Source organism: Antechinus flavipes, chromosome 2 (assembly GCF_016432865.1).
Source record: "Antechinus flavipes isolate AdamAnt ecotype Samford, QLD, Australia chromosome 2, AdamAnt_v2, whole genome shotgun sequence".
NCBI lineage: Eukaryota > Metazoa > Chordata > Mammalia > Dasyuromorphia > Dasyuridae > Antechinus > Antechinus flavipes.
The window spans coordinates 260,443,595-260,458,125 of NC_067399.1; the positions used below are offsets into that span (position 1 = coordinate 260,443,595).

A 14,531-nucleotide genomic window follows, 5' to 3' on the forward strand; every position below is an offset into this window, starting at 1 on the left:
ATAGAAAATATTTTTAAAAATAGATACTCAGATAAAGGTCTCATATTTCAAATATGTAAAGAACTTTATCATATCATATCTTTAAGAAGGTGAGACATTCCCCAATAGATAACATGTCAAAGAATATGAACAGGCAATTTTCCAATGAAGAAATCAAAACAGTCATAAAAATGCTTTAAATCATTAGTAATTAGAGCAATGCAAATTAAAACCACCTTGAGATACCATTATATATTATGAGGTTGGATAAAATGACCAAAGGGGAAAGCAACAAGTGTTGGAGTAGATGTAGAAAAATTGGGACCTTAATTCATTGTTGGTGGATCCATGAGCTGATTTAACCATTTTGGAGAGAGATTTGAAATTATACCCAAAGTTATTAAACTGCCTTTGACCCACAATACCATTATTAGGTCTGTTTCTTAAGATGCTCGGGGAAACTGAAAAGAAACCATGTGTTCTAAAATATTTATTGTAGCTATTTGTAGTGGCAAAGAATTGGAAACTGGGTCAACCGGGGAATAGTTAAACAAACTATGGTATTAAGTGCAAGGTGGAATATTATTCTAATATAAAAAATGATGAGCTCAATGATTTTAGAAAAACAAGGAGACCTCCATGAGATAACGAAGAGTGAAATGAGTAGAATCAAGAGAACATTCAATATATTAACAGCAATATTGTTTTAAGAACAACTTTGAATAATAAGTCATTCTATTATAAATACCCATATTAACCTCAAATTTCCTATGAAGGAAGATACATTCACTTTCAGAGAAACAGATGATAAGAGAAAATAAACATACTACTTATATGTATGAGTGTATATAACTATATATATGTATGTTTATAGGTATCTATGTGTATGTTTGTATATACATATCCACTCCTAATTTTAGCTTTCTTTAGGGTGGGAGGAGGGCGAGGGGAAAAAAAATAAGGGTAAAAAGTACATATCAGAAAGACCAACACATTAGTAAAAAACAAAAACCCAGGCAATTATAAAAAACAATGTGTAATAGTTATATAGGAAATATATATTGAAATAGAAATATTGAAATGGAAGTTTGTTCTATATTGAATCCTTTCTTATAATGTGTTGTGTACATGGCAATTTTTTTTTCTTTTCTCATTTTGTATTTAAGTCTGCAAAAAAAAAAAGAAAAACAACTTGGAAAATAGATTCAGGAGAGATATAAGAATTACTGGCCTATCTGAAAGCCATAATAATAATAAAAAAAAAGAGCCTGGACATAATCTTTCAAGAAACTATCAAGGAAAACTTCCCTGCTATCATTCACAAAAGCCATTTTCTTGTGTTTTGTCCCTTGACTGCCCAAGGTTCTTCTACTCTCCACAAAAAAAGAACTTACCTGCAGTTGTAAGAATGGAATATTGAAGAATTTATGCAGATACTTTAGGCCAAAGCTATTCTTCATGGAAGATTCAGCATATCGAAAGTAAGAAGAACCTGGGGGTCTGTTTAAAAAAAACAAACAAACAAAAAAAAAAGATAATGCAAAAAAAGTTACAAAACTAATCAAAGGGCGCTAGATAGCAAAAAGGCAGTACCTGAATATGGAATGTTTTATTCTGGGCAAATCTAGATGCCCTTGGCTTGGAGGTGATATTTAGTCCTAAAGGAAAGTGGTTGAACTTTTATTTTACTTACACACACACACACACACACACACACACACACACACACACACACACACACTCGTGTATATGTATGTAAATTCAGAGTTGAATTTATATTCTTAAACAAAAGACTCAAACTTTTCTTAGGAAGTTAGAAAAAGGTTTGACACAATTGTTGTTGGATGCTGCCCCCAGGGATTAGTGAATGGATTACTGAACAAAAAAATTTCATGACTTTCTTCCTAATTAAAATGTTTAGGTAAATGGAGGTGGATTTATTGGTGTTAGGCTATTAAGCATTACAAAACAACTGTTTCACATAAGGATCACATACACATAATCTAGATATACAGACTAAGCCCAATTATAGATTGATGCGGACCATAGCACTAGCTGGGAGATTTAGGAATTCTAAAGAAGTAACATGGGGCAGCTAGATGGGGGAGTAAATAGAACACCAGAGTTCAAATCCAGTCTCAGACACTTAATATTTTTAGCTGTGTGATCCTGGGCAAGTCACTTAACCCCAATTCCCTCACCAAAAAAGAAACAAAAGTAACTTGCAGACTATGTATGACAATACTGCATGACTTTTAATTTCATGTGACAAATTTTCAAGAATATTTAATTTCATCAGAATAGGCATTCCATTATTAATGCCAATAGAAATCAATCTACAACTTAATATATGGATCTTCATTAGTTATTTTAATTAAAAAAATTTGTTTTCTGGTGCCAAGTCTATGGTGAACCTCTGCTAACTTGGTTGGATTAATCCTGGACAAAAGGCATAAATAATTCACTGCTGGAGGCATGGTTAAAGTCTTTCTATGTTGGAAGGACCTGCCAGCATGTGCACTATGTTGGCATAGCATTCAAGAATTCAAAGTCATATTTATAACATAATAAGCTTGTAGAATAGTAATATGCTGTGCTAGAATTATTTCAATGGAGACAAACATATGAGGCAAATGAAATCATATCCACATATGGGGGGAATGGAATTTGAGAACACAAATAAGGAAAAATATGTAAAGAGTAAGATTTTATATCGATGTTTATATCCTAGTCAGACAGAGCTGATAGATCTGTGGATTTTGATCCACAGGATCTTAGAAGTAAAAGAGATTCCAGAGGCCATTGACACAACCAACACCTGAACAAGAATCACAAGAATCAGATACACCTAATCATTAGTTCTCTCTTTTTCTTGAAGATCTCCAGTGGGGCAATCCATTCCAATTTTAGATGGATCTGTTAGGAAGTTTTCCCTTACAATCAAGTCTCAATTTGGTCCTATGCAATTTCTGTCTACTGCTCCTAGTTCTGCCCCAAGGAGTCAAACTGACCAAATCTAATTGCTCTTCCACAAGACAACCTAAAGAGGTATCATGTCCCCCAAAAATTATCTCTTCGTTCACAAATCCTCAGATGTCATGAATGAAGCCTTTCGTCATCTTATGTACCTTCTTTGGATATTCTCCAGCTTATCAATGTCTTTCCTAAAATGCAGTGCTCAAAACTGAACTTGATACTCCTCCTAATGTAGTCTGAAGAACAGTGCATAATACCTTTGGTCTTGAACTCTACACCCTTAATGGATCCTAAACATTGCGTTGTTTTTTTGGCTGATCACCTTTTCCTCCCAGAAATTATTATTACATTGTTTTTTCTTGGTACTCCTACTACCTGTCTGTTCCTTTTCAATTTCCTTTGCTGGATATCCATGTTATGCTCACTAACAGGCTCTGTAGTGGGTCCTCATCTCTTTTTTCTCACTTGGTGATCTCATCAGCTCCCATGAGTTGAACGATCATCTTTTTGCAAATGATTCTCTAATCTACACATCAAACCTTTTCAGGAGCTTTAGTTTGGAATCAGAAACTACCTTTTGGATATCTTGAACTCAACAATTCTAAAGAATGCATAATTTTTTTCCTCCAATTCCTTCCCTCTTCCTAGCTTATTAACTAAATCTAAAGTAGTCAAGGAGGATGGCAATTTTGGTGTCTTCCCTAATGGTTCCCTTTTACCTCACCTATCCAAATTTTGACTGCCAAATTTTTGATTGCTTTTACCTGTCATTTCTACCTTCAAATTTCTTGTTGTACACAATCCTCTTCTTTTACAAAGCCATCAATTCAGGCCCTCATCATCTCTTACTTAGGCTACTATAATCTTCTCATTTGTCTCCCTACATGTTCCAATCCATCCTACCCTTGACTGCTAAAATGATCAAAGTGCAGGTTCGACCATATCACCCTGTTACTCTAGAATCATATATAAAGTTCTTAAGTCATTTAAAAGTTTTTCACCACCTGACTCTTTCCTGTACTTAAGTTTTCTTTTCTATTTTCCTCTCTCTGCATATTTCTAAAATGAAGTTATAGTAACTTATTTCACTTGACGCCCCCCCATCTCCTGTCACTATTGCCTTTGCATTTAAGTCTCCTATGCATGTAATGCCCTTCATCACTTCAAATCTCTTAGAAACCAGGTTTCCTTTAAGATTCAGATCACATTCAATCTTCTACAGAAGACCTTTTCTAGTGTTTTCAGATATTACACTCTTTCCCCTCTAAAGTTGCCTTCAATTTTTTTTTTAACATCTCTTGTAAATATCTATTTATATAGTTAGAATGTTATACTCCTTGAAGTCAAGGATTGTTTGTCTTTGTACTTCTGGTGCTTAGCACAGTGCTTGATATATATAAGAGCTTAATAAATGTTTGCTGACTAATTGCTGTATCACACAGTTAATATTATATTGAGTTTGTTTTTTGCTAAAAAAAAATCTAGAGATCTTTCTCCGAAAAACTGCTACATAACCATACATCAATCTTATATTTTTAAGGTTGAATTTTTAAAGCCAAGTATAAAATCTTACATTTGTTTCTATTAAACTTTTTGAACCCACCCAATGCATTAGCTATCCCTCCTAGTTTTGTGTCACCTGCAAATTGATAATCATACCAGCTATGATTTTATATGAACAGCACAGGAATAAGAGGCACTTAATCTGAGATTTCATTCCAAAATGACACTGAACTCTTCATTATTGACTAGTTTTTAAATACTGCCATTCAACAAACTCTGAAACCACCTAACTATTTTATTATTGTCACATCTCTTTCCACAGTAACAGCATTAGAGGTATCACTAAATATTTCACTAAAATCTAAATTATAAAGTAATTTTCTTATCTACCAGTCTAATAAATCTGGGGGTATATGGAGGGAGAAAGGAATAAGATTAAGCTATCATGGCTAGTCTTCATGAAACCGTGATGGCTTTCTATGATCCCTTAATTTAATAAGGGATATGGTCTTTAGTGTAGGAGAAGAGTTGTGACATGAATGTTAAAGAGGGCCCACTGCTGAAATCATAGGACATTTCCATTTATGTGCTGAAAATTCTACATGTACATTCTGGCTGCATTTAGTAACTTAAGTGCCTGCTACGTGTTGGGGATAAAGAGACAAAAATAGGAGCTCTCAGAGGACAGGGACTATGTCTTACACTTGTTCATCTGTCCTTTCCTCCCTTCACTCCTGATATAGCACAATGCCCTATAAAGAACAGGGCATTAAATGACTATGTAAGCATCTTGACCATAGGGACACTTTTGTCTTTGTCTCTGTATCCCTGGCAACTTGCACATAGGAGGTGCTTAACAAACGTTTATTTGAATAGATTGTTACCATTTATTTGGATGAACTTGTTTTCATACAATATTAATCTGGAACACAGAATTATCTTGTTTAAAAAAAAAAAAAAACATTTGTTACATGCTTCCTATGTGCAGGGCATAGTACTAATTCTGGGGACACAGAGATGAAAACTGGGGCAGTAAACTGATCGCCCAGGTGAAGCAAAGACGAAAGTGATTATAGAAAGCAAACACTGCCTGGCACCACCTACCTGTTGAGGTTATCAATAAACTCCCGCACATCATCTGGCAGGATGACTCGGTGTTCCCCCATGTCTCTGTAGTTCCCCAGCACACACACGGGAACATGGGTCGGCACTTTGGGAAGTTCCCGAAGTATGTAGTTGAAGGTCCTTGATCATACAGGACAGGTAAAGTTATTCCAGTTTTAGCACATTGCAGTAGATTCATTTCTTTAGACCCTTCTAAAAATGCTTTGCCCCAAAAGTCAAGTAGAGATTTTCCCGATTAAACTATGAAGTCCAAATCCTTATTCTTCTTGTATTCTAATTAATGGCTAGCTGGCATTTATGTAGCAAGATAAGATTTGTGAAGTGCTTTACAAATTTCTCTTCTTAACAACCCTAAGAGGTGGGACAGATGCTACTTGTTATCCCATATTACAAAGAAAGAAAACGAGGCAAACAGAGATTAAGTGACTTGTTCAGGCCTTCCTGACTTCTAGCACCCTGTATCACCTAGCTTATTGGGTAATACTAATTTCAGAAATTTAAGCACACAAGCTACTTTAAAAAATTGCACTAAGAACTTCAACATTTTGAATTGACTGGAGAGGGTCTATATATACATATATAAAAATGTTAGCATAAAATCTTAATTACACTAAAAAAAAAAAACAAAAAACCCAAGTTTTGCTGCTTTTAAAGTACATACTGTACAATTAAGTTAGTGCTGACAAAATGTCCAAATATTTATTCATTAAAACATTAAATCATTACTATGTATCATTTTGCTAAGGATACAAGATAATGAAATACATCTGTTCTATCATACAAAAGATCATGCTAATATCTTTTTAAGTTTGTTCTCCAGTGTTGCTTGGTATCTTGTTAATATACATTTTTGTAAGATTTTCCTTCACATATATTTTAAAGTAAATTTCAGCCTGTTAGTCAAATAATCAAACTCTGAATACAATTCAAAGGAAACATTGCAATAACTATTATTCAAAACATCTTCTGCTTAACAATTAGGCTCTTTGTAACTAATAGAGGATAATCTATTTAGGTTATGATTTTATTATAAAGAATCTAAGTATTAAGTCATAGAACTACTCATTAAACTCACTAAGATAAATAATAGCATATTAGAAAACACAATTTAAATTTACATTTAAATAACAATTTAAAAAGTCAGCAATACCAATTTACTCCAACGAAATAATCAGGTACTGGAGAATATTGATCTATCCTAAAGCCAAAGGAGTCTCTCATACATGCTTACTCCTATGTTCTACATAGTTGAAAGAAATGTCAGTGGTAAATCAGTGACGTTCTATTGTTATCTAACAGAAAGAAGACCTGATGGACTATTTCTACTGACACACTAATGCTCACAGAATATTACTGAACAGACAAGAGTTATTGGAGTATGCAGCTGAAGCGAACAGCCGATCACAAACCATACAATCCTAAGGTGTCCTAAGCCAGATGAAAATATACCAAATAGATAGCCCTATTTCATAAATGGAAAAACTGCACTGTCTTATATGTTGATACATTAAGTTTGGGAGCTCTTTGTATAAACAGCAGCTATGGGCTTTTTTTTTCACTAGGAATGCCCCTTTCTCACATGTTTATATCTTAAATAAATTTCTACAGAAGTTGCATATGTTAATTACCAATCGAATAAAAATGCTTTCCTTTAATCCATTTAAAATGGATTACACTTCAAGAATTCTATGATTTCTTGCTCTTGTATTAACTTATTCTTTGATGGAATTGTGATCTTATTGATTTAGATCACAGTTGTGATCCCTTGAGACATTTAGATCACAACACATGCTCAACTCATCCAGTATAATGGTTTTCTATATTGTATTGGAATCAATGAAATACGTGGGCCATTTCTACACGACCAGTTAATTTCCCTTTCCAGTTAAACATTCTCTGATAATTTTTTATGCTGTTAATTGGGGATAGAGAATTTACTACTTACTACTATCATTCATCTTTTTATTAACCTTTGAGTGAACTTTAACTTTTAATTTTTTGGAGACTGGCATTTCATGACTTGAAGCCATGTAACTATCAAAGAAACAAGGACAGGAATGGGGTCTGTATTTTTAAATTTTCTCAGTATTGGGAATTGAGAAATTATTTCTACCAGCACAGATCTGCAAGTCACAGTCTTAAGAGAATTGCCTGGGAGCAATAACAAGTGAAGTGATTTGTCTGGAGTCACAAAATCTGTGTCTAAGACAGAACTTCAACTTAGATTTTTCTGGTTTTGAGGCCAGTTCTCTCATCAAAAGACTTTTAGTATTAAAAATATGAGTTTTTGTTTTAAGAAATTTGAGATCATTTAAAAAACTGCATAATTAACTGAATGCAATCCTCTTTCCAAATATCTTGAAAGATATTTGAAATCTATGTTTTAAAGCATTCAAATTGTGGTGTCTTCAATACAAATCTCTTCTTGATATATTTTGTGCCGTCCTGTTCTTTTAAACTTTGTTTTCTTAGACATTCCAATTTTTTTAGGCTGCAAACTAAGGACTAAGATGTTAAAATTCAAATATAGGAGATGCACTAGCAGAGATAGAGAATAATTTGCTTACAGAAAATGCTGACAAATATTTCCAATTTTTTGGTTTGTCATCTTTCTTCTTGTTTTATTTTTAACCACTCTTGTGATGATCAGGTTTAATTAGGTTTCATGTCAAGTTTTCTGCCATCATACTTTCTATTTCTTCCTGCTACTTTATGTAAGGTGATAATTCAGTTAAACAAGCTCTTATTAAATGTCTATTACATGCTAGTCATCTTGCATGAAATAGACCCTTCACTCAAGGAGTTTTAATTCTACTGGTAAGAAAAGTACAAAACTGGATTAATAAAAATATATAAAAATAAATACAAAGTCATCAAGAGAGTAAGAGAGAAACATTACATGTGGGAAGAGGCACTTGAGATTAGTCTTAAAGGGAGCTGGGGCTTCTAAAAGATTGAAGCAGGGCAGCATTTCCAGGATAAGGGGCAATCTGAGAAAAGGAAAAGGCAGAAGATGGAATGTTGTGTATAAGAAACCATAGCCTGGTCTATAAAGTATGACAGTGAAGTAATATGAAATAAGTCTAGAAAGAGAGCTAGAGCCAGATTGTAAGGGGCTTTCAATGCCAAATAGAGGAACTTGCACTATTTACTAGCAGAAAAAGAGAATTACTGAAACTTATTAGGGGAATAATGTCAAATTGGAGTTTTAGTAATATTTGCAGAAAGAACTGGACAAGAGAGAGATTGAAAACAGGGAACAATCAGGAAGCTATTGCAACAGCAACAGTCTTTCAAGGTATAGGAACCTGAATTAGGGGAAATGGCTGTGTGATAGAAGAGAAGAGGACAGAGGTGAGTGTGTAGACGTAGAATCAAAAGAACTTGGCAACTGATTAAATATAAGGGGAAGATGAAGAAGAGCAAAGAATGGAAAATGATGCTAAGATTGGGAGCTTGGTCATTAGAAAGGTTTGCTTTATAGCAAAAGTTAATTTAGAAAGAGGTATGGGTTTAGGAGAGAGGAAATAAAATCTATGTGAAGGTTGGAAACAAAGGCTTGAGTGTCATAAGCAGAAATAACTTGACTAATGGGGAGCTGATGTGATTATCAAGAAAGGGTATTCAGAACAAAGAGAGGAGGGCTCAGGAAACTGAGCTAGGGGAGTACTCATGTAATCATCAATGGGAATGGGGCACATGTTAATAAAGCCAAGAAGACAGAGAAGAAATTATCAGACCGGTAGAAGGGTACAAAGAAATGATAGTCATGCAAGTCAAGGGAGAGAGTATCTCCGGGGGCAAACATGGCATAAAGGCCAAGAATGATGATGTCTGAGAAAAGATCATTAGATCTGGCAATTAAGAGATAAACTTTGGCAAGAAGTTTCAGTCAAGTTGTGGAGTCAAAATCAGACTTCAAAGGGATAAGAGGTGAAGGTTAAGTGGAAAGCACAAATGCAGATATTAAAGAGAGAAGAGATTAAGGGGAACTGGTTCAACAACATTGGAAAGAAATTTAGAACTATACCCAAAGAATTTAGTTTATATCCTTTAACTCATCAAAATTACTACTAGTTTTATATTCCAAAGAGATCAAAGAAAAAAAGAAAAATAGCCACCCAAACAAAAATATTAACACCTATTCTTTTTGTTGTAGCAAAGAGCTGGAGATAAAGGAGATGCCCCTCCTTACAGAGGGGTGATGGATCTTATGAGCAAAATATGACATTTTTGACAAGGCAAAAAATCATATTTATTATTAAGATCCCCCCTCCCCTTTTTATTGGAGGGAGGGAATAGGGGGAAAAATAGAAGAGCTAGTTAGTGATAATATTGCCAAAAAATAAGAGGGTCAACTGAAGCATTTAATAAATGTACTGAAAAGAAAAAAAATTCAAGATGCAAACACTATCAAGATACTTCAGAAAGTATCATATGGCCATATCATATTTCAATAACAACACATTCTAAATTAATGTGACCTTGATATTAAATATCAGATCATTAAAAAATTACGAGAAGCAGATTACATACAACTCAGATTTATGAGATGAATTTTAAACCAAATAAAGGATAGAAATGATTCTCAAAGATAAAGTAGATAATTTTGATTTCATGAAATCGAAAAGTTTTTTGCAGATAAAATCAGTACACTTAGGATAAGAAAAACAGCCAAAGGGAGGAAAAATTTTATATCACAATTATCTAAAAAAAAAAAAAAAAAAAAAAAAGAATTGCAAACACAGTATGAAATGCTCCAAATCACTAATAAGAAGAGAAATAATTACCAAAACAATCATTAAGGGTTCACTTCATGCTTTGTAAACTGACAAATTAAAAAAAAAAAAAAAGCAACAGTCAGTTTTGGAGGAATTGTGGAAAGATAGGCACACTCATACATGGCTGATATAGCTGAGTAGTGATGCAAACATTTTGGAAAACAATTTGGAATTCTACAAAGAAAATAAAATATTTGATTCTAAAATTCAATAAAGCTACTGGTAAGAACAAAGTCTTTATCTATACAAAATATTTATAGCACCATCTTTTGTGATAGCAAAGAAGTGGAAACAAAGTAGGTACCCCTCAATTGGGGAATGACTAAATAAATTGTACATGAATGTAGCAGAATATTACTATAAGAAAGCATGAATCTAATGAATATGGAGAAGCATGAAAAAGATCTACATGAACTGATACAGAATGAAGTAAGCTGAGCCAAGAAAAGAACTTAAACAACGACAATAATGTAAATGGAAAGAATCACTAAAATATATATATCTCAAAAGTTGAGTGTTACATAATTATAATGAATAAGCATAGCTCAAAAAAAGAGAAATGGGTAATACTGAACTCACCCCTTCACAAAGGTGGAAGATTCACAGGTCTTATATTTTATATGCATTTTTACACTTTTTCTCAGTGTTGTTTGGATATGCTGATTTCCGCCCCCCCCCTCCCCCCCCCCCCCCGGTCTTTTTTTTAGGGATGGAGGATGGGCTTTAAAAATTTATATGGAATAATCTCTCTGGGAAGAGGAACAGGCTGGTAGAAAAGAGATATTGGGGAAAACCATGATGTTAAAAAATTATTAAAAACAAATAATGAGGAATGTGTATGTAAATTTTTTATATATGCACATATATACATATATAAATATAAAATGAGCTATATGAAATGAAGATAAATCATTTCACATATAATCTTTTATTCTGTATATGGAATTAAATTCAGAACAAAAGCTTTTTTGAAAAGAGAAACACAGGAACATTACTTTGAGGAGAGGGCAGAGTTAAGTGAAGGTTTTTTAATGATAGAGAAAACAGAGCATATTTCTAGGCACCAAGGAAAGAAGTAGATAGATTAAAAATTAGATAGGAAATAAGTGAAGAAAGGGATTATCCTTTAGAAAAGATACAATCAAAGGTAAAATTTGGGGTCTTGGTCTAGACAGAAACAGTCAACTCTAGAGCAAAAATCAGTCAATAACCTTTTATTAATTACCTGCTATGTGCCAGATACTATACTAAGCTCTAGAGATAAGAAGGTAAAAAACAGTGCCTGCCCTTGAGGAACTCACAATAGTATCTTTGAGGGCTGATGAGATCACCAAGTGAAATAGTATAGAGGGAGAAGAGAAGAGATCTAAAGACAAGAGCACCAAGGACACTTATGATGAGCAGGTACAACTCATATGAAGATCTAGCAAAGGAATCTGGAAATGGTTAGAAAGATTAGAGACATAGGAGAGAGTAATGTCCCAAAAACCTAGGGGGGGAAAAAGTAATAAGAGGGTGACTGATAGTGCCAAAGGCTGCAGAGGTTTAAAAAATTAAAAAAATAATAATAATGAGGAAAGAGATAAGTCTACTAGATTTAACAAGTAGAAGGACCCCTGGTAACTTTGGAGAGAACTGTTTTGGTTGAGTGGTAGTAGGAGAAAGAAATTTTCACATAAACAACTTTGAATTTTGAATCACATGGATTCAGAGAAGAGAACAGTGTCTGCTAGATATATGGCAGTAGATTGTTACATCCATCAAAGTACTAAGGGGAACTGTTTCCCAGACCCACACCAGGATAGTGATTTGTTTTACTTCCCTAAGTAGAAGATGGGGGCAGGATACAAGAACAAAAAATCTGGACCTGAGACTTTCTGAGTAGATAGGAAGCCTGGTGTTTGATACCTTATTGGTTATGAGGCAGTTGATTTACTTCCTTCAGCAAGACTATTATTCATATGTTTTTGTTTTTTTTAAACCATCATCTTTTGTAGGATTTCACAATGAGTTCAAAATCTAAATTGGTATTATTCTTGGTTACTTTCTGTTTTACAAGGAGATCAAATGTTTGCTAATTTAGGCAATTTTTAGGCTTTTTTGGATCTTTCACTGTGGCAAACAATTTATATTAAACTTCCACAGGAAATGGTGACAGACCATGTATGTTCTTGTACTTGTTTCCTATTTTTTCCACATCATTTAACTATATCAGTCTAGAGTTGTTTTAATTAAATTCCTTCTTTTATTTTTATTCTTTCTTTATTCTTTTGGTATTTGCCCTAAGAAGCTGATTTGGGTTTGTTTGATTTTTTTGGATTTTGAATTAATTTGGATTGATTTTTTTGGATTTTCATTTTTGAAACATATGCATAGATGATTTTCAACATTTACCTTTGCAAAAAACCTTGTATTGAAAAAATTTTTTCCTTCTCTTCCTCTCATCCCCTCCCCTAGACAACAAGTAATCCAATATGTTAAACATGTGCAATTAGAAGTTGACTTGTTATACAAATATGAGACTTAACTGTTAAGGTCTCACCAATTTGGGGCTTTTTTGTAATGCTATTTGGTATTTTGCTATGTCTACTATCTCCAGATTGTTTTTTCATGAAAATATTTATAATATACAGGAATCTGTGTATACATATATATATAATTAAGCCTTTGCATTCTTTATTTCTTTCATAAACATTTTTAATTAATTTTTTCCCACCCTTCCCTGTATTCACTTTCACATTTAAGTTACCAAGTATTAAAATATATGTTGATTTAATAGAGACGTTCTTATCAAGTTTTTCATAAAATTTCTTTACTTCCTCACCTTCTGCAACAGATATAGGCAAGTTAAGACATAATTATCTTGATAGTGGTCTTTAAAAAAAAAAAAGTTCATGAAAAACGCAATGCAAGATAATCAAGCATCTCAAGAAATGATATTTCTTGTTATCTTTGGATTCTTTTAGTAGCAAGTTAAATTAGGTATTTATATCAAGTTTAAAACCCTATGAATCTTAGCATCTTTTGCCTCCTTTTCCACCAATGACTGCAGAAACAGAAGGGAATCACACAGGACTAAGGACCATTTTGAAATTTTCTTTGCTGAACTTCTTTGGCCAAAGAATCCATCACATAGTGGTCAATCTCTAATAATAAACCTTTCCATATTTGAGAAGGGTAATCCTCACAAAACAGTCTGTCTTCAAGATGGTAACTGCCTTTCCAGCTCAGCAGAATCTTCCACGCAGTGGGCTATAGTGGCATAGCCTTCAAGAATCATAGAATCATCTCCATACAATAAGCATTATTATTATTTTAATTTAAGGTGCCCGGCCCCAATGGGATACAGGCATGGAGAGAAAAGAGATGCACTACATGGTATCTCTTTTGACACAAGTATTTTAAAAACGACCTCCATTACATTTCAAGCAAAAAAAAAAAAAAATGCATTATCTTGTTTTTTTTGTTTTTAAATTTTTAATCCCTTCTCATCCATGTCCTTTATATTAGGCTGAAAACACTGACAGCATTTGTAGGGTAGACAATGACAAAGCTATGTGTCAAAGCCAAAATGCAGACAAATTCCCTAGTAAAACTCCTGCAAATTGTCATAGTATTAAAAGTCTAAAAAGGGGAAGAGGGATTCTTTGTTAAATTTCCCCATAGCGATGTGTATTCTGTTTCTAAATAAAGATTCTATTAACCTGTCTACTCCTGTCCATTAGCCTATGGTTTTTATTGTCCATATGGAAGTATTGTATATAGTACTGCATATCTAGGTCTATATTCCTTGTGTATGTAAAAGCTAATTTCGGATGTTTATCAATTACCAGAAGTCATACTCAAAATGTTACAAAAAAGCTGGTAGAAAGGAATCACATTAAACTTTCACAGTAGTGAAGAAGTACTACAGATGATAAAGGTATTGTCATTTAAGTAGGTGAATATTAAAAACTGATATTTCCCAACATACATATTAAGATGTTTAAATGTGATTCAAGTCAGATCTTGTTTACTCTTTAACCCAGTTAATCTAATATCAACCTTCACATAAAAGACATGAAATTCCACTTTAATTTTAAGTATTATTTAGGCATTGGTTCTCAGCTAGGAAATATACGTATTAGTAATAACATCTCCTCAAAACATGCAGAATCCAAAGTTGAG

General features: G+C 33.4%; 1 protein-coding gene across 1 annotated transcript in view; it reads right to left on the bottom strand.

The window, feature by feature from the left end:
• The window catches only part of RABL6 (RAB, member RAS oncogene family like 6), an 81,434-nt gene that overhangs the window by 38,138 nt on the left and 28,765 nt on the right, over window positions 1–14,531 (bottom strand). The window contains exons 6-7 of the mRNA XM_051976952.1: window positions 5,563–5,703; window positions 1,374–1,479 (exon numbers count right to left, since the gene is read on the bottom strand). Of these exons, the coding sequence (XP_051832912.1) occupies window positions 1,374–1,479; window positions 5,563–5,703 (247 nt within the window). The remainder of the gene's footprint in view (window positions 1–1,373; window positions 1,480–5,562; window positions 5,704–14,531) is intronic.